This window comes from Silene latifolia, chromosome 10, assembly GCF_048544455.1.
Source record: "Silene latifolia isolate original U9 population chromosome 10, ASM4854445v1, whole genome shotgun sequence".
Taxonomy (NCBI): Eukaryota; Viridiplantae; Streptophyta; class Magnoliopsida; order Caryophyllales; family Caryophyllaceae; genus Silene; species Silene latifolia.
In genome coordinates this window covers 4,541,854-4,561,258 of record NC_133535.1, presented here as the reverse complement: position 1 = coordinate 4,561,258, position 19,405 = coordinate 4,541,854, and the positions used below count along the sequence as shown (strand labels likewise).

General features: G+C 36.4%; 3 protein-coding genes across 3 annotated transcripts; all 3 read right to left on the bottom strand.

The window, feature by feature from the left end:
• Positions 1-5,029: 5,029 nt before the first annotated feature.
• Positions 5,030-8,613, bottom strand: LOC141604791 (ubiquitin-conjugating enzyme 15). Its single transcript, XM_074423285.1, has 6 exons — positions 8,466-8,613; positions 8,244-8,347; positions 7,901-8,003; positions 7,335-7,398; positions 5,638-5,726; positions 5,030-5,358 (listed from the first exon to the last, which is right to left on the bottom strand). Exons 1-6 carry the CDS (start codon positions 8,493-8,495, stop codon positions 5,263-5,265), a joined length of 486 nt encoding a protein of 161 aa, XP_074279386.1. The 5' UTR covers positions 8,496-8,613; the 3' UTR covers positions 5,030-5,262.
• Positions 8,614-10,594: 1,981 nt separating this feature from the next.
• LOC141604789 (jacalin-related lectin 3-like) lies at positions 10,595-15,912 on the bottom strand. The gene is made up of 9 exons (XM_074423282.1): positions 15,494-15,912; positions 15,124-15,370; positions 14,798-15,013; positions 14,245-14,481; positions 13,674-13,733; positions 13,009-13,272; positions 12,621-12,929; positions 12,214-12,504; positions 10,595-11,108 (listed from the first exon to the last, which is right to left on the bottom strand). The coding sequence occupies exons 2-9, from the start codon at positions 15,124-15,126 to the stop codon at positions 10,788-10,790; spliced, it is 1,701 nt and encodes a 566-aa protein (XP_074279383.1). The 5' UTR covers positions 15,127-15,370; positions 15,494-15,912; the 3' UTR covers positions 10,595-10,787.
• A 97-nt stretch (positions 15,913-16,009) lies between these two features.
• On the bottom strand, positions 16,010-19,092 carry LOC141604790 (uncharacterized). The gene is made up of 5 exons (XM_074423284.1): positions 18,990-19,092; positions 18,720-18,795; positions 17,673-17,717; positions 16,644-16,741; positions 16,010-16,311 (listed from the first exon to the last, which is right to left on the bottom strand). The coding sequence occupies exons 2-5, from the start codon at positions 18,771-18,773 to the stop codon at positions 16,233-16,235; spliced, it is 276 nt and encodes a 91-aa protein (XP_074279385.1). The 5' UTR covers positions 18,774-18,795; positions 18,990-19,092; the 3' UTR covers positions 16,010-16,232.
• Between the last annotated feature and the right edge of the window lie 313 nt (positions 19,093-19,405).

The window sequence follows — 19,405 nt, the reverse complement described above, 5'->3', positions numbered from 1 at the left end:
GTCAATTAAATTTATACGGAGTAATAAACTACATGATATTAGGAAAGTAATTAATTTACAACAAAGTGTAGTTATAAATTGGAAAGGTGGGATAATATGAAAAAAAATAAGATTTACATGTCTAACCCGAGTTAAAAAAGAAGACATCATTTTGATGTTAAAGCTTTTGAAGTCAATTTATGGACAATACCATCAGTTGTACGGTGTAAAATCTGAGCTTTATAATAAAGTAAGTGGATCGGGTTTGGATCTTGCAAAACCCGATCCAACCCGACCCATTGTCATCCCTACACTCTACCATCTTTATCTTCCTTCTCTTCCATCACCCTCTCATCATTTTTGTTATCCAAACAACCATAATTTATTTTCCCTCCCCTCCCCTACCTTTCCTTCCCCTCACTCCCCCTCCCCTCCCTTTCCCTCCTAAAATGGTATCCAAACACAACCTTAGACGATAAAAAATTGAGAAGAGTTGGAGCAAAAAAAAGTTTAAGATGATCACGATAAGAAATTGGTTCAATAATTAATCGGATAAGCGTATATAATAAGTATACATATTTTATCTTTAACCGCAATACATACATGTTTTATTATTTACTGAAAAGTAGTCTAACAATCAAACAATAAATATATTACGAGACTGTCCCTAAAAACCTTATTGATAATATAAAGACTATATCCAACAAGAAAATGATTGCGAGCTCATGCCATAAAAATCTTTAATAAAACCGTGGCTGCTTGTAGTATGATACCCTCTAGTATCAAGTGAATAGAAGACCATATCATCATTGAATCGCTTTGGTAGATAAATTCTATTTTTCATGCTACTATTTTTCGTCGATACTGAAAACGACGATGTCGGACTTAGAAATAGCATATAGTCCCCTAAATCGTCTAATTCAACCCAATCCTTGTGTAAGGTATCAAATTGGAATACTCTAACACTCTTTCCAAATTCTTCGATCAAAGTTGATATCAGTTGACCATCAAGTTCTGCTAAATAGCACGAATTTAGTGATACGTCTTCTGGTATTGGACCTTTATGAACCTTCCAACTCCATTCTCCTTCAACCATTTTAAAGATTCCGAGATTACCATTTACGTCTAGAAAATAAAACGCTTCGTCGTGGTACTTGGGACTGGAATTGTAGTTACTTTTAAATTTAAATTCGTTGTCCTCATCAACGTCAGCCTCAAAATAACAATAATCCCATTTGTCATTGCCAGCTTGGAAATAAGAGATTTCTACCCAACCGCATCCCCAAATTCCGACGGTTAGACAATCGGGAGAAGTAGGACATGTCGAAAATGCAAAACTTGAAAGGCCGACAATCGTGTCATCAGAAGGGTATTTGTACCTCTCCTGTGTGAAAGGATTAAGGCACTCCAAAGAGCGTCCCTCAATTCGTGAAAGGAGCCAATCATCCTTGCAATACTCGATTGTCGTCAGCAAATCAGGGGAATAGAGTGCTGGGATAGTGTAAGAGATATTTTGACACGGATCCCGTAGTTCACAAATGCCGTCTTTGTTGTTCTTCAGAGACATGAAAAGAGGATACGAACAATTGGCTCTGTATTGGCAAATTGGGATCGCCTTAGGATTGCGAGGCATGAACCAAATAGGACCATCGGAGGACCACAAGAAATTGCGATGAGACATCAATAAAGTGTAACGGTCATCTTGTAAACGGTATTGATGTATAGTTTGAGACTCGCGCGTAGCCACATATATACAATTCCTTTCTATTCCGGTACATGATGATCCCAAGTAAGAAGCGTCTGCCCAACACCAACTGCAACAATTACCGCCTAATAAAAATGCACGATCTCCTAATGAGTCGACCCTAATCCAACACCGTCCGAAGAGTCTCCAAACAAAAACCTTAAAGATGTCATAGTCTTCCATGTCATGCGACTGTCGGAGTACGATGAATAAAATAAACAATTCACCACAAACTTCAACCAAATAACACCCTGAACGCGGGTAAACCGTATTGATTTTTGAATATGGACATTCTACACCGAATGTTTCGAAAACAACCAAATTCGAGCTACCATCACTATCACTATCACTGTCACTGACCTTAATACGGCCAAAGATTATTTTGATACGGCCATCCTCATACTCATCATCATTTATATAAGCGTAGGCGTATATCTCCCCATTGAGAGAAGCCGTGGTCTGTATTACCACACTTTGACCATCATACTCGAGACTTTGTTTGACCCATTTACAATCGCCCCTTCTTGTAGGCCTACACGAAAACACTAGCCCTTTAAAAAATACCAAGAGGACACAGGAGTTACATACATCTTCAAACGGCGCTGAGGTGAAGATGCACGTGATGCACGTGATATGTTCTTCTTCCTCGGGCAAATCCAATAATTCGGGGAGAAGTATAGACTGGTGGGTTATCGGATTCCAAATAGAGTACATTGTTGGATTAGCTCGTTCTCGTAGAATTAACCAACCGTGACTGGAACCAAGAATGGACTTACCGTCTAAATCGACAATTTTTTTAACATAGGTATTATTATTTTTCATCGCGAAGAAAGTTTGTTTATCAAGTTTAGACTTCGGATTCTCATGAGTACAGATCAGCCATGGCGATTCATTTATAGCTGGTAGCGAGTATATATCTTCTTCTTGTACTTCCATGTTTAATTTTTATAACAAATGACTTGAACAGAGCGAGTAATAATTTATATGTGAGATTTTATAATAGAATTTATACAGAGTGTACAAATTGTAAGAATTGTAATTGAATGTTGCGATTATTATTGATATATCAATGACGAGTATTTATACAAGACAATAACGACAATATGGAAATAGCTAGAAACAGGAAACAGGAAACAGGAAACATAGAACTAGGAGGAAAAGTTAGTTTCCTTAATACAAATCACATACACTTGTGTTATCGTTTCTAATTCCTAATCCTACATGTTTACCAAAAACAAAGTAAAATATTAGGCAAATTTGCCTGGTGTTTTTTTAGACTATTTGCTTAAAACACGTTTATTCATCTCTCTTATTAATACTACTATTGAGGCACGTGCTTCGCACGGAGAAATACCTCAGTTGCGCAATCCGACAGTTAGAGACTTGTAATTTTGTAAAATAAAATGATCACAAGTATTTTGTACTTATAAATTGTTTGTTGTCTCCTCATTGCAAGGTCTTGATATTTAAAATTATTCAAGATCCAATCCCAAACTATCTAATGACTGTAGAAACAAAAAAAAAATATTGTACAAGCATATATGCAGGTGACAGAAAAATTACAAAATAGTAGTGTATATTAGTTTCACTAACACCATTCTTGTTATCCATTGTTTTAGATGGCCAACTGAAACAAATGACCTTATATATACAAAATTCCGACACTAATCTTAGAACAAATTTCAAAATAATTGTCAAAACCCAAACGGAATAGTAGTAGTCCTGCAAATATATAAAACTACTTGTGAATAAAACCACTCATATATTCTCATATGTGAGTGTCCCATTTTGATAGAAAAGAAGATGATTTATCACTTTATAAGCCAAGACACTACTCCCTCTATAGCCAATTAGTTTTAGTGTGGAACCTCCTTAACCTTATGATGCAGACTTTTTCTCCTCCATCAGGGTGTCCAGGCACGTTGCATGATTTAACACTCAATCAACAAAATTAAAAAGAAAAACATGACAAGAGTCATGTGTGTGTAAACTAATACACATAAGCGCAATACTTATACATATTCAGTGAGCAACTGAAAATGAAATCAGATAATAATGGTGTGATATACATAACAATAAGGTGTTTGATAAAATTCTTACTAACCTTCAATCAATTTTCATACAACTGAGTAGTAACATTTTTTTTTTACGTCAGCTAATCTGAAATAAGCTAACATAATCAACAACTGAGTCATGAAGCTAAAATTGGATTAAAACTGTAAATATTAAGTATCCTAATCAAATGTGGGAAAGGAGAGAAACAGAGGATAAATGACAGATCAATTAGTCTTTCTATACACGAATATATCCGTCTATTGCTATAGACGGGTCAAATACAATGAAAGCGGTAATATTTTTTGCCCAATCACCCCACTTGTTATTTGTATTATTAGGAAAGTGGTATTGTATTTGACTCGTCTTTCATTATAGACGGATAGAGAATTTGTGATGAGAGATAGGAAGGTAGATAATAGATTATGTCTTCATCATTGGCGGCCATGTGTCAATTTCTATGACAACTGTCCTTGTCCGTCTATTAATGAGTGGCAAACATCAGCTAGAATTTACAAGGGTAAATGAATATGAAAGTTACGCAAAAGTGGAATGGTTCTTTGAATGTCATAGCCCTTTTTTATATAGGGTATATGATATGAAAAAAATCCATCAAAGTCTTTTGCGCTCTGTTCTTTCCGACTAAAAAGAACTTAACTTAACGTTCATTTTTCTCTTATTAATAAAAAAATCCATCAAAGTCTCTTGCGCTATGTTCTTTCTGACTAAAAAGAATTGAACTAAACTAAACTAAACTTAATAGAGCTTAACTGAACAGAACTAAACTGAATGAAGTTACACTAACAGTAGTGATAAAATTTTGTCAGGAGAAAAAGGAACATACATCGGATATACTACCTCCAAGTTTTTTTGTTTTTGAGCATATATGTATTTTTTTTTGAGCTTATTATCTTAAACTTTATTTATTTTTGAACATATGTGTATTTTTTTGAGCATATTAAAGTTTATAAGTTAGATTTTGATTTTTTTTCCGTCAAAACTCAAATTTAACTAAACTTATACGGAGTATATAATATTTTTAAGTTTTATTGGAATTTTTTAGAGTTTAATGTTTAAGTGAATAAACTCATAAACTTCATAGAGAAACTTAGAAACTTTAAAACAAAACTCAAAAACTTTATTATAATGCTCAGAAACTATAGAATTGGAGGTAGTACATCAGATGTATAATCCACTTACTGGTCAGTAGACATCGGTTTATTGTGAAGATTAATCAGTCAACAAAAAAGTGTAGTGGGAAAGAAACAGAGCAACATTCGACAGCATTTAGTAAGCAGAAATTGTTCTCATAGCACCAACTTCAAAACCAAATCTAGTATTATCAACTTTACATCTGAGATTGCCACATTCCAGCGGGGATATATGCCCCCGAGCTATAATTTAGGTAGTCATGATTTACGGGAAACAGAATACTCGAAGAAATCTGTACCGTCTTAAATGTCAACTCTGAACAGGGTCAAATGATATTAAACCTTGTCATCATGGAACCACCACCTAGTCTCCTTGGGAGATTTCCCATTTCTACAGTTCTTCACATAGCGATCATTGTCTGCAGGGCGTTGCTGCAAATAAAACCCAAACGACACATTTTCAGAAAATCTTGTTGTCTAAGTGATGAGGAAACATAAAAGCAAGGTAGGGAGTTGCGATCATGGTATCAACTATTGGCTATCCAGGTCATGAAAGTTAAGGTGATGGGATTTGAGGTAGTTTGGACTTTGGACTCATGTAAGGTGGTGTGATGACCAAGATCAGGTCATGACGACAGATCTTGAAGTCTCGGACCGATATTCAATAGCATGCCTGTCGGGTCCAAGAGAATCGAGAGAATGAATACAAACCTTTGAAGGAGAGCTTGACAACATTGACAGAATGCTGATACATATAGAGCTCACAGTCATAGCCGGGGACCAAGAATCATATAGAATATCTGCACGGAGAAAAAATAATAATAACAAAGACATCATCAAGGCGAACTAAGACTTCCAAGCATAATTTTGAATAATAAGATGTGTCAAAAGCTCATGAATCACACAGGATTTATCCCAATATCATAAGCAATTGCAGTGAGCTTTTATAAGCGTGAGATATATGCCTTGGCTACGATGTATGATCAGAATATCAGATAGTGTATCATGACCATGTCTTCCTAGGTAAATGCCCATCTCAATCTTCAACAACCTACTAGATCTAATATTTTTTTGGTGGAGTTTTCTTTCGAAGATAAGGGATGTAAATGTAAAGTGCTCCTCCCAGATATATCTGAGTATCTGACTCTGTGGAATTGAACCAAGCTGAGATGACCAGAAGATGCGGGCTGAAGTCAAACCCAGCCAATAGTATGATACTATGATGAGACAATCAAGATTTCAATTAATAGAATACAATCCCACAGTTTAACCAAACACCTAGACAAAGCAGAGAAACTGCAGCAGGAGAATGGTTTAGAAGGTCACAATGTATATTACCTTGCCAGTGATAGAGTCAAAGGTGGACGTAAATTCCTAAAAGTAACTATCTATCTCATTCTTGGCAGATGAAGTGAGAGGTAGGCTGATACGGAAGAAATAAAGTATAAATCATTTGCTAAGTCATTAATATCTTTACAAACACATTTTGGCAAATTGGTGTGTAGTTTCTCTTAAAACACACAGCACTATAGAATGACATGTAGATTTTCTTGTTCTACAGAAAGTTGCTTGCTTGTGGACAGTAGATCAGTTAATACTACAATAGTATGTGAGGTGAAGTTTTAATCATCACTTGCATCTTTCGAAATGAACTCCACTCAGGAATCAACAGGACAAAACATCAGAACATGTTCACACAAGCATAGGATCACCAACTATGTTAACTCATTGACTCAAATAAATGAAATTACAATTCAAAATCCAACCCAACAAATAACTACCCTACCCAAAGGCCATGATTTTACAATTTACAGACACCCTTTAACATCAACATAGAACCTACGAATATCAAAATTAGTGGAGCTATGTACCCGGATTCGTTTATATTTAAGACTGTCAAATGCACAGATAGGTTGTTTAAGAATGACCCATGGTGAAAATCAGTAGAGAATTGTGTTAAACTGCGACTTCACAGTATAAACGCAAATAGTTTGATAAGCTGCCATACTGCTTAAATTCCATCATATTGTAGAACCTAAGAATGGTGAATATTGGTTACTTTGGAAATGGAAATACCAAGCAACACTTTCCAATTTTGTTTATACAAGAAACAATCCACCAATGAGGGATATGCTCCCTTCTTATTGACCAACTTGAATAATTGATTTCCCATATTAAGGAAAACCGAATCTTTCCCATCAATTCTTCAATTTGCAAGACAAACTATGGAAGTATGGACTTGCAATATCTCATTATCTCCCTCATACTCCATAAACTAAAATGATGCTTCTCGTTTATAATTTACTCAATACAGAGTAATCTTCTTCACCACAACTTAAAAAAACATTGAACAAAAATACATACACTTAGTATCGAAAAAATAGAAATGGTACAAGAGGAAAGTGTACCTAGGCAAATATGCCCATTGCTGTAAATGTGAGGATGTGGAGGCGCCGGAGGTACAAATATAACCTGCACATAATCAAGATCCGCAATAACAATTCATCAACACAAACAAGTAAATCACAACCCTAATCAACCAAGAAGAATATAAAATTTTCTTTGATCGAGTACAACAAATTATTCAATTTCTAAATTCTAATCGAGTATAAAAAACTCGTTATTCATTGGTTCTACACTATGATGGAATTAAGTAAAACGACTCAAAATCAACAAACCAGTTACGCTATTTTAGTTATGAAATTGGATGATAAGACTCGTTTCAAAAAATTCTCGTCCCAATTTCATTTTGGCTCAACTAAAATCCGTCTCTTTGTCATCAATGCAAAGATAGTACTCCCTCCGTCCCAATCATTTGTCCAGCTTTGATTAAAATAATACTCATCACAAAGAACATAAAAGGTAAACAAATGAAGTAATAAAAAAGAGGCTAATCACCATAATTCTATTATTGTTGATTACGAGTTTTAAGACAAAAACAAGCGTATCTCGAATCGTAATCACGGAATCATACCTGAGGTGATTCCATAGGGTAATGCTCAGGAAAATCAACCTGAAGCTGATAAATTTCGTTAGCATACAACGTCCCCGGCGCTCCGGTAACCTGAATTATCCATCTGATTACCAAAATCAACGCATTAACACCCTAATTACCCCAAAATTAACAAAACACTAAAAAAAAACACTAAAAATCAATAATTCATAATTAATTGCTACAAAAACCGTTGAAAATTAACATAACCAATCAATTACCCATCTGATTACCATAATCAATCAATTATCAAACCCTAATTACCACAAATTTAACAAAACACTAAAAAAATCAGTAATTAATTGTAAAATCAAACAAAAAAAACCTTTGAAGATTATCAGAAACTTGATGATTGAATCCAGCAGGAGGACTAAGCTGCCATTCAACCAATTCTTTCTGAAGACGATTTTGCGCGATCTTACTCAACGTCTGCACAATTACAATCAATCAATCAATCAATCAATCAATTAATAAAAAAATTAGGAAATTAAAAGGTTAATTTGATTAGATATTGAAGGAATTGGGAAGAATTAGGGTTTGTGAAAACCTTGCGAGTGTGAGCGGAGGAAGTAGTCATGGCTTCCGAGGAAAAAAAAAAGGGAGAGAGAAATGAGAAAGTGTGTTTTTGGGATTATATTCTTCTTGTCGTACTTGCAAAAATTAATTTATCCGAGATGATGGCATTTTCTAACGTCGGTTTAGAATGCCACTCGACATTAAAAAATAAATAAATAAATAAATTGAAAAAAAAAAAAAAAGGTTGTCTCTATTCCTTAATAATTATCAGGAATCTAGAACGGTCCGTTATAAATAATTTTAAGTCCGTTATTTTTGGTGTGGGCTGGATAAACCCTCGAGTATACGTGATAGTCTGCAAGTAACGTATATCAGGTAAGTCATCTAAGGGTGACAGACTCGAAGTCTATTAGGCATGACTCAGTCAATAATGCTCCACAAAATTTCACTCTTGCGGAAGCTTGAACCTAGATCTCCTGAGAATTTCACCCTAAGTTTTAACCACTGTTAACCCTTTTGGGATGAATAGTTTATCGGTTTGGGCGTGGATGTTCTTATTCGGGTATCTTATTTGGGCTACGAGATTTATGTTCTTAATTTTATGACATGGATATTGACAGGAGTTGATTGAAACTTTAGCAGGGGCTCATGAACGGAGGACACCTTTGGCCAATTTGAATCGATGGAGAGAGAAACCGGAATTTTTTCCATTGTGCAAATAAGATTAGTTGGATTAGCCCACTTCTCCGTAGGTTATATATTCACCTATGCGGCTTTCTTGATTGCTTCTACATCGGGTTGAACAAGTGGTGCAGTGTTCTCATCTATGGGATAGTGGCCGACAAGTTCACGGACAATAGACGTTTTCACTGCCTTGAACAAAAATCACACTCAAACTCGAACAGTACCTTCTCAATTCTAACAAAAATTTCGATTATCACCATTCGTTAACTAGAATTTATTAATCAAATTATTATTTTTCTACGTGTTTTTAGAATTAGGTGTTTTATTTAGGGTTGGAAATATTTAATGATGGACGATTAATTGTTGGGTGGTGGTGTGCTGGCAGGGACATGGTGGTGGTGCAATGGCGGGGACCAAGGGTGGTGGGCGCCGGGCGGTGTGAGGATGGTTGGGGTGTGGTGGTGGTCGGCGTCTGGTAGTTAGTGGAAAGGGATAGACGACGTGAGGACGGTGCGGTAGCTCGCCGATGGTGGTTGGTGTTGGCGGTCGGTGGGGCGGGGTGGGTAGCCGGAGGCTGTTTCCGGTACTTATGTTTATATAAGGAATCAATACTATATATTAATTCCAGAAACCAAGGGACTTCAATGTAATTAAAGAAATTTATACAAATTAAATATACTATATAGTTTTAAATCGATAGCACCGTGTGATGGACCTGATAAAGGGACCTCAATATAAATATTATATAGTTTTGGTTAAAAGTATAATATAAACATGCCTTGATTAAGAATATTTATGGAAACTACATTAAATTAAAGTAATTAAATTTAGAAAACACAATAATATAGTAATTTTCCTTAAAATTAACATGCCCCACTTATGGAATTAATTAGTATCATCCTAGAATTATAAATTAAGTTAAATGTAGTAAAAGTAATAGTAGCAGCAATGAGTTTAATAAAATTAACGGTATTAATGTGGGAGTAGTGACAGTTATAATAATGACAGTGGGAGTAGTGAATGTAACAACGAATGTAATGAAAGTAACCGTGATAACAATGAGAAAAAGTATGAACAATTAAATAACCAATCGACTCAAGGAAATATTTTATTTATTTAAATATAGACGGATAAAATTAACGGGAATAATGAATTTAACAAAAAAAAATAGAGGAATTAGTAAAAGAAATAATAGTAACCACGGGAGTAGTGAACGTAATGATATTAACAAAAAATGTCGTGAAAGTAATAATATTAATAGCGAGGGAGTGAACGTATCTCATAATTTGAAAATAAATTTTACATTTCATTATAATTACAAGATATGTCATAGAAAAATATATTATTAATAGTAAACGTGTGAGTTAGACAACTCCAACATAGTTTATTTCATTGAAAATAAAATTTAACGGTAAATAGAGGTAGCCCGGGCGAAGCCGGGCACGAAACCTAGTAACTGATAATACAGAAAACCAATTTTACAAGCAGATGCAATACTTTGAACCATAGGTTGCACGCAACAGTTGGTACATAGAAGTATAGAACACACTGTTTAGTACATCAAATTTACAAGCAGATGCAATACTTTGAAACATAGGTTGCAGATGCATTTTGTTGGTACATAACACAAACTGTATAGTACATAATAATTATTTCGACGCGTGAATTATCAAGGTAACATCTTGTGCAGAAAAGAACTGATGGATCCCTTCTCAGGATGTCGGTGTGAAGTTTCATCGCTTGCCCAGTACTGCATGTGGACTCCAATGGCATCCAAGTAATGGCTACTTCTTCCATGGAAGCCAACAATTTTACCGTCTTGGTGTGCTGAAGAAAAATGTGTGCCTACAGTTTTACCATGAGGTCCATATTTGCCTTTGTTGGTGTGAAATGTTAAAGATCTTATGACCCTTTTCGGCATATCTCCTGGGACTGTGTCGTAGTATCCGCTGATGCTGGTTAGGACTTCATATGGATAATCAAATTTGATCTGTAAGATATGCCAAACATGTGAGGTTTACATATCCATTCTCAAAAGTATGGTCCATAATTCGATTTCAAATGTTTCATCTTCATAAATAAAGTAAATGATCGTTATCCTTGATTACAAATACTCTCGATAAAAATCTAAGAAGTATTGGAGATGTCTTAGTCTAGTGGTTAAGACGGAGTTATTGGGGACAATAGGTCCAGGTAGGGGTGGGCATAATCCGGTCCGGACCGGAAAAATGGACCGGTCCGGACCGGAATCGAGTGGACCGGAACCGGAATTAAAAATTCCGGCCCGGTCTCCGGTCCACCATTTTCCAAGATTCCGGTTTCCGGTCCGGGACCGGTATTTTACGGTCCGGACCGGAATGCCCGGAATTATGGTTATTTTCATTTTTTTTCTTAAAATTGTATTTTTATTCCGGTCCAACCGGTCCGATCCGGTCCAATGGACCGGAATTTGAAAAAGTGGGTAATTCCGGTCCAACAGGTCCGGTCCGGTCTTGGACCGAAATTTTTCCGGTCCGGCCCCGGACCGGAATTTTTGTAATCTGGTCCGGTCCCGGTCCGTGAATTTTGCCGATTTCAGTTCCGGTCCGGTTTTGAACCGGTGCCCAGCCTTAGTCCCAGTTCGAATCCCCCTCCCCTCTATTGTAATGCGACTAAGTGCGCGCTTTGTTAGACCAAAAAAAAAAAGTCTAAGACGTAGAGTTGCATTCAATGACAATCTCTGCAAATTGAGATACGGCAAAATAACCCCAATGCCTCAGAGGTGGGGATGTGCCGGCCTTACCACTGCGCTTGAAACATAGAAAGATTATTTCATGCTAACGGATGATGGAACTTGGGTCGAGAAATACATTGATTGTTATATTAAGTCGGCTTTAGATCAAGGTATTTCAAAGCCTAAGAATAGCCAGTCTTTGGCTTCATTAAACTGGTACAACAACAACAACATTGCCCCTGTGCCTCAATGGCTCCGGCAAATTGTTGGGGGGGGGGTTGGATGTAAGCAATCTTACCTTGTGTTAGCAACACAAAGAGACGGTTTCCGAATGACCCAAGATGAAAATATTCTACATTTCTACTGCATTACTACAACATACCTGATAGGTGCAGCCATCATTGACCTTTCCATGTATAGGGGTCCACACAAATCGGCCATTCAGATCATACTCAAACTGTACAGAACAAATTGCATCTCCTCTAGTTAGAAGAACTTTCCTGACCCCTCGATACACTCCGTCATCCCATGGCTTACCTCCTTCGCCACCCCACGGCCCAGTCTCAGAGTGAGACATTGGTTCGCTTGGAGCCCCCTCCCAAGGCCTACCTCCTTCCCCTCCTACTGATCGCAATTGGTAGGGAGCTGGTTCCCTCGGAACCCCCCATGCTACCTGTAAAACATAGCATTAACCTTCAACATCCCAGTGCATCAAAGAGTACTGCCTAATATCGCAATCTTACCTTTGTGTTGAATTCACAAAGAGGTTGTTGAAAGCATAAAATATACCTCAGATCTTTTCATCAGAGGAGTCATGTTGAATGGGTCAGGATATGAAGGTTGTAGCAATGGTACTGCTTCGAGTACATGGACTCCAATGCTATGTATGAAATACCCGTTTGTCCCGTGAAAACCAACAATTGGGCCATTAGAAGTGCCTGAGGAGAAAGAAAACCCTTGCTGATCTCCAAATGGTCCATAACTCCTCCTATTAGTGTGAAAAGTAAGTGATTTTATGACCGTAGGGCCTCGAAGGATTGTAGATCCGTAATAGCCAGATATTTGAGTCAGAATTTCAAAGGGATAGTCGAAAATAATCTGTAAAATGCAATTGAACAAATGAGTAACATTCTGTGTTTAAAGCAGCAGCTGTACAAAAGCAAGAGTGAGAGACAACCTTATCAAGCTTTAGGCCAGCAGTACCACCATTCTTTTTTCCCCAAACAGGTTTGCCATTGTGATCATAACAAACTCGAAGAGACACCAGTCCTCCTGAGCGTGTGATTTGTATTTCACGTACCCCTGTATAGATCCCATCATCGAATATTGTTCCACCTTCACCTCCCCAGGGTCCAAACGAAACTAATTTTTTGCTACTGTGAGGATATGGATTAACCGGAGCAGTAGAAATCAGCTGACTGCTAGCAATATCATAATGATTCTGTCACAGTTCAATAGTTGCTCTTAGAATCATGGGGAAAAATTGGAAGCCTAATACATACAGTAATAGATTTTCAATTAGTCTTGTGTAAGACCATTTTATGAATCACGAAGCTATCAGTACAATTATGAAATGAGGTTTTGTCATTGACTGACTAAATCAAAGAGAAAAGGTGCTGAAAACAAGCATACAGAATTCCCTGTATCTATATTTTCATTTGAACTGTTGAGGTAAAAGTTTTGATACATCGACGGTAAATATCTAAGATAATTATGATATGATACAAAGATATTTACATTATTAGACAATCTTTCAATAAAAATAATAATACTCGCATAGATGGTAAAATATGGCCCAAGTATCATCGAATAATACAAAATTAAGGGAGTAGCATGCAATACCTTTGGTGGTACCAACAGATTAGGCCTTTGATATGGATTAACTGGAGAAGAGTAATTCATCTGGCCACAATATTAAGGAATTTAGCATACCACGGTTCATAATAACCCTTTAAGAATCAGTCAGTAGAAGAAAAACAAGAACATGGTGGACTTAACCATTTGCTTGGATACAAAAGGCAAAATAAAGGGAGGGGACGGAGATGGAGGGAAGAGAATAGGAAGCAAAAGGATGGGAAAATGGGTTCCTCCATGCAACCCAACCCAAATATGCTACCAAACAACAAAAATTGCATCCTCTCATTCCCTTCAAATCCCTCCATCCAACCTATGTTACTCCGACACTTCACTTAACTGTCATGTCGCATGTCCGACACCTACCTGTCCGACACCGACACGACAGTTTCACACTTCATTTTAGACCAAAAAAGGGAAAAATTCGCACAAAATAGCCGTATCCGACAATCGACACGTGTCAGACACGACACCCGTGTCGGAGAGTCAGGGTAACGCAGCATCCAACAATGGGTAAATGATGGATGAAAGACAGCCATAAAGAGTCGAACAGACGTACGAGTTTAACGCCGATAGAGTCAAGGTATGAACTAGACCGTCCATAGAAACCCAACAGCTTCCCGGTACTTGCAGTCAATGAGAAAGGCATTCCTTTATAAACTCCAAAAGGTCCATACTTTCTTCTATTGCTTTCAAAACAAAGTGATGTGACGATCACAGGGCCGCCACCTTGAGTTACTGAAGCACAGGTTCCACTGATAGAGATGAGGAACTCAGTAGGGAAGTCTAGCTTGATCTGTACAACAACAGTTCAGCTGTAAAATATATGGTCTTAAAACTGAGGTGGCTTAAAAAGCAGCACCAGCAACCGAATGTCTTTAATGTTCTCTCGCTTACGACGAGGTAAGGGGGTCAAAAGTACGGAGCCTTGTCAATGTGTAAAATAGCACAAAGAGGCTGTTTTGTTTTGAACATCATATAAAGAAGTGTGGACAATTTAGTGAGTTGTTTTGCTTTGAATATTCAGAAGCCAATAATAGTGAAACTTTGGGACCATTAAAAAAAGAAACTAGGTGGGTTATATAATCTGGTATAAATTATAGATATTATACCTTATCAGTCTTGATGACACCGATGATACCACCATGTTTTTCACACCAAATTGAGTGATTGTCCTCATCATACTCAAACTGGATGAAGTTTATTCCTGCTGAACTGCCGATGATTACTTGCCTTACAGCAGGATAGACTCCATCATCCCATGGAGTTCCAGATCGGCCTCCCCATGGTCCAGCTACTACGTGGGTTGCATCACCCGGTTTCCAGCTCTGTACCATTCATAATAAATAGTCTTCAAATTATAAATAATAAATCTAGAAAATCACAAGGACAAGAAACAAAGGATGGAAAGCGAAAAACAGAGAGAGTTTTAGATTACCATTTTATTGTCAATCCTCTAGTGATAGAACTCAGAGAAGCGAGCGTAAATACAATTGAAGGGTTACCAGCTGGGACTCTGGGAGTCAAAACATCCAGGTTGAGAGCCATTTATAGATGAGAAAAGCATTCTTCAGAACTCCTGTTTCTGCTTAGATTCGTCATCTGACAGCACCAGATGCTGCAGCAGAATATCTGCACATTCATGGGTCTAGATTCTTCGATGCAATTGTTTATGTAACGAAAAGCTGATTCTTGATGGCAATAAAAGACAAAAAAAAGAACCAAATCAATCAAGAGCTACTGCGAGGTGTAACTTTGTATATCACAAATACAAAGATATTTGATGCTTCCATTCGGATGGCCCCTACCTTAAGGATGCTTATTAGCATCTGATCGATTTACTTTCGATTAAAAAGCAAGTAAACAACTCCCTGATAGGAAACTGTCACTTCAGAATGGTTTAAGTGCGTTTGGGAATCTGTTCATTGCAGTATCTTTGATTATAGTACACAAAGTCAGAAATATTCCCACATGAACTACTATTGTAGAAATCCGTGAGGCATATATGCTTCAGAAAATGCAAGAGTTGGACAAATCCAAGGATTTGTTCCGAGCCAATATTGAAGAAGAATCTTCAACTTTCCAAGAACATATAATTTATAGTAGTAACTCGTAAATAATTGGGAAGGTAGCTGGTAGCCACTCAAGAGCCATGTTTGTAACTTGTCCCTTTGAACCAAAGCAATGCTGTAAACTGGCACAATATCCATGCCAAAAGAAAAACACAACGTAGATTCGAAAATTGAAACAAGGTTACCTCTGCAGGTACAGCACATAATCAGTGGGCTTGCAGAAAATATACACGAGGTAGGACAAACACAATGGAATTCCCAGCCATATTCTCATTAAGAATATCATTAATTGTTGACTTCCTGTCACATAACGTAATTGTAGTACTAATGGTTCGACAAAATAAATGTAAACGATCAAAGTCTGCAACTACAAAAGTAACCCCCTGAGCATAACAAAACAAATCTATTGTTGTGAAAAGGTACGACAGCACTGGCCAAGGGAGCAAAATCTTCACTTGGGATTGAATTGATTAAGTCAAGAGCTTTGGCTCAACTTGCGACCAGAGAGTATCTCAGACTCATGCAGCATGTGATTAATAAGCCCTCTTGCAGCACTGCATCAAGATGAGATAGTGAGGGAGGGAAGAAGAAGAAGAAGATGAAACATGTTAATGCTGCTGCAGTGAAGGGGAGGCACGCTCACGAAGGGCATAACTTGGCGAAAATAAAATAAGGTTATACTATTACTTGTATATTCAATTTACATGTTCTACATCGAATGACAGCGTGCATTTTTATGAACATAACCGAACTTAGAAGAGAGACATTTGATGTGGGAGAGACAGTAAAGATTTCACAGATCAACTGGGTAAACTTAATGTTAGCCACTCATGCAACCTATATATCTAAAAGATTTACGGGGAGGATTTAAGGGAATAATACTTACTCATCCTTCATCTTCTGGATCTTTTCAGGATCTGTCTCATGCATGTTTTTTTTGAATTGTTGCCTCACCATACTAATCAACAGTTCCGTGTTATATTGCTGCATATTTACAACAAATGTGAAGAAATATAAGATTCCACACGTAGAATGTCAACAGGAATAAGAAGCCCAAAGACATTGGCTTAAAGAGGGAAATGTCGAAAGAGAAGGTTCCATAGGACACTGGTATACCTGAATTTGAATGAAAGTACAAGAACAGCTACCAAAAATAAAACAAACCAACAAGCAATGATATGATATTCACAGCTACCATCACATAGCTAATGTCTCAGCATCTGGACGTCATATATGACACCCGTTGGCCAAACTACTTAAGAACACCTCCAAAACATAACCGCAGTTCTTTGAAAAATGAAATCAATGGAGCAACTAGATACTCCGTATAACAAGTTCTTTGAATCCATAAACCACAAGCCAAGGTTTTTCCCAAGTAATTGCGCCATTCTAATTACTTTCAATAAGAGACATTTTCACGTAACTTCCTATAGACTTCACTGAAATTGTCGAGTACAAAAGCTACTCCCTATACGTTCAACTACTGCTGAATAAAGAGTGCTCTATTCTTCTCGAACAGTGCCAACTAGAATGTTGCTCATTGACATGGTGGTCAGGTAGTAGCAACTTGACACATTTGAAAGCCAAAGGCAACCTAGAAACATTTCAACTATGTTTAGACATCACTCTACGCAGCAGATCTAGTCACATGTAAAACCGTTTTTAACACAAAAATACGTATAAAATAGATCCATCTACAAGCAGATCATGTCCCACTTAACTGAGGGGAAAAAAACAATACGACAACAATTCTTTTTACAACATGCTTGTATAAGGCGGCTCTAGTGCTCTACACAAAAACTGAGGAGTTCCGGAAAACCTACACTTGAGTTTGTAGTAACAATTCATCACATCAGAATTAGAAATCAAAATGATTCACAACAAAATTGAAAGGAATACATCAAAATTCACGCACCTTACTACCAATATACTTCGCTCGGCGGAGACATTCCCGATACAACTAAACATCAAACAACAAAAACAACATTTCTAATTAGCAATTAAACTTAAACTACGCAACAAATGAGCTCTAATTCTTCTGTAACACCATTGTAACCGTAAAACGGATCTAATCCACATTAATTAGATCCATTTCACCCTTACAACGGTCTTACTGACAAATGAGATATTCCACAAGAAATCAAAAAATACAAAATTAAATTCATACTTCCTAAATACAAAATTAAATTCATACTTCCTTTCGAATCATTTCCATACATTTGTTCAAATTTCGAAAATTGAACAAACATATGAAAATGACTCGAAAAGAAGAAATATATATTCCCTCCAAGCTCCGTCCCAATCATTTGTTTACCTTGATTAAAATCCTCCTCACAAATAATAAAAAAAATTAAATAGGTGATCGGGACGGAGGGAGTAACAAGATATACTAACTCTAATAAAATTTGAACAAACGTATAGAAATGACTCAAAACGAGGAAATATATATTCCCTCCAAGCTCCATCCCAATCATTTGTTTACCCTTGATTAAAATCCTCCTCGCAAATAATAAAAAGGTAAATGATCGGAACAGAGGGAGTAACAAGAAATACTAACTCTAATAAAATTTGAACAAATGTAAAGAAATGACTCAAAACAGGAAATATATATTCCCTCCATGCACCATCCCAATCATTTATTTACCGCTGATTAAAATCCTCCTCGCAAATAATAAAAAAAATTAAATAAATGATCGGGACGGAGGGAGTAACAAGAAATACCAACTCTAATAAAATTTGAACAAACGTATAGAAATGACTAGAAACGAGGAAATATATATTCCCTCTAGGCTCCGTCCCAATCATTTATTTACCGTTGATTAAAATCCTCCTCACAAATAATAAAAAAATTAAATAAATTATCGGGACGGAGGGAGTAACAAAAAATACTAACTCTAATAAAATTTGAACAAACGTATGGAAATGACTCGAAATGAAGGAGTATATAATAAGAAATACTAACTCGAACGGCATTGTTAGCGAGCTCCGGAGGTAACGAACCTTGCAACGACGGCATAATTAAACTTCAATTTTTTTCCCTAAATCACAATAATTTGAGCTAATTAATATCAAAATTTCAAATCATAAATTCTTAAAATCAAAAAAATAAAAACAAATTTGAATCTAAAACAACATACAGTAAATTAATATCTAGTTAATGATCTAATTAATAATTTAATGATCAAAATTACAACAAAAATAATCGAAGATTTGATGGAGATTGAGTGTTTACCTGATAGATTTTCGCAAGAATGTTGATTTTTCTAATTTTATTTTTGTCTTTGTATTTTTAGTGAGCTTGGTTTAGTGGTTAACTGAGTTAGCCCGGTATAGATACAAATGAAAGAAAGCCCAATGATAAGATGTGTTATCAGCCCACAAAAAATAAGGAGTTGGATTGAGATAACAAAGGCTCTGTTTGGTAAACGGCGTATTAATTTCAGCATAAGCAGGTTACAAAAGTATATTATAAATGACAGATTTTATCAAAAGATTTGACTAGCATATTATAATTAGCAGAATTAATTTGGGGCCCTGTTTGGTAAACAACGGATTAATTTCAGCATAAGCATATTGCAAAAGCAAATTATAAATGACAGATTTTATTAGAAGGTTTAACTAGCATATTATAATTAGCATAATTAATTT

Excerpts from the sequence above, each read along its gene's own strand:
- LOC141604791 (XM_074423285.1), bottom strand. The coding sequence starts at position 8,495 with ATGACTACTTCCTCCGCTCACACTCGCAAG. Across the intron at positions 8,348-8,465 it reads CCTCCGCTCACACTCGCAAG|ACGTTGAGTAAGATCGCGCA; the intron begins GTTTTCACAAAC and ends GTAATTGTGCAG. Across the intron at positions 7,399-7,900 it reads ACCCTATGGAATCACCTCAG|GTTATATTTGTACCTCCGGC; the intron begins GTATGATTCCGT and ends GATTATGTGCAG.
- LOC141604790 (XM_074423284.1), bottom strand. The coding sequence starts at position 18,773 with ATGCCGTCGTTGCAAGGTTCGTTACCTCCGGAGCTCGCTAACAATGCC. Across the intron at positions 17,718-18,719 it reads TCGCTAACAATGCCGTTCGA|TTGTATCGGGAATGTCTCCG; the intron begins GTTAGTATTTCT and ends TTTGATGTTTAG. Across the intron at positions 16,312-16,643 it reads ATCCAGAAGATGAAGGATGA|TGCTGCAAGAGGGCTTATTA; the intron begins GTAAGTATTATT and ends ATCTTGATGCAG.
- LOC141604789 (XM_074423282.1), bottom strand. Across the intron at positions 13,734-14,244 it reads ACTCTATCGGCGTTAAACTC|ATGAATTACTCTTCTCCAGT; the intron begins GTACGTCTGTTC and ends TATTGTGGCCAG. Across the intron at positions 12,505-12,620 it reads CTCTGATGAAAAGATCTGAG|GTAGCATGGGGGGTTCCGAG; the intron begins GTATATTTTATG and ends TATGTTTTACAG.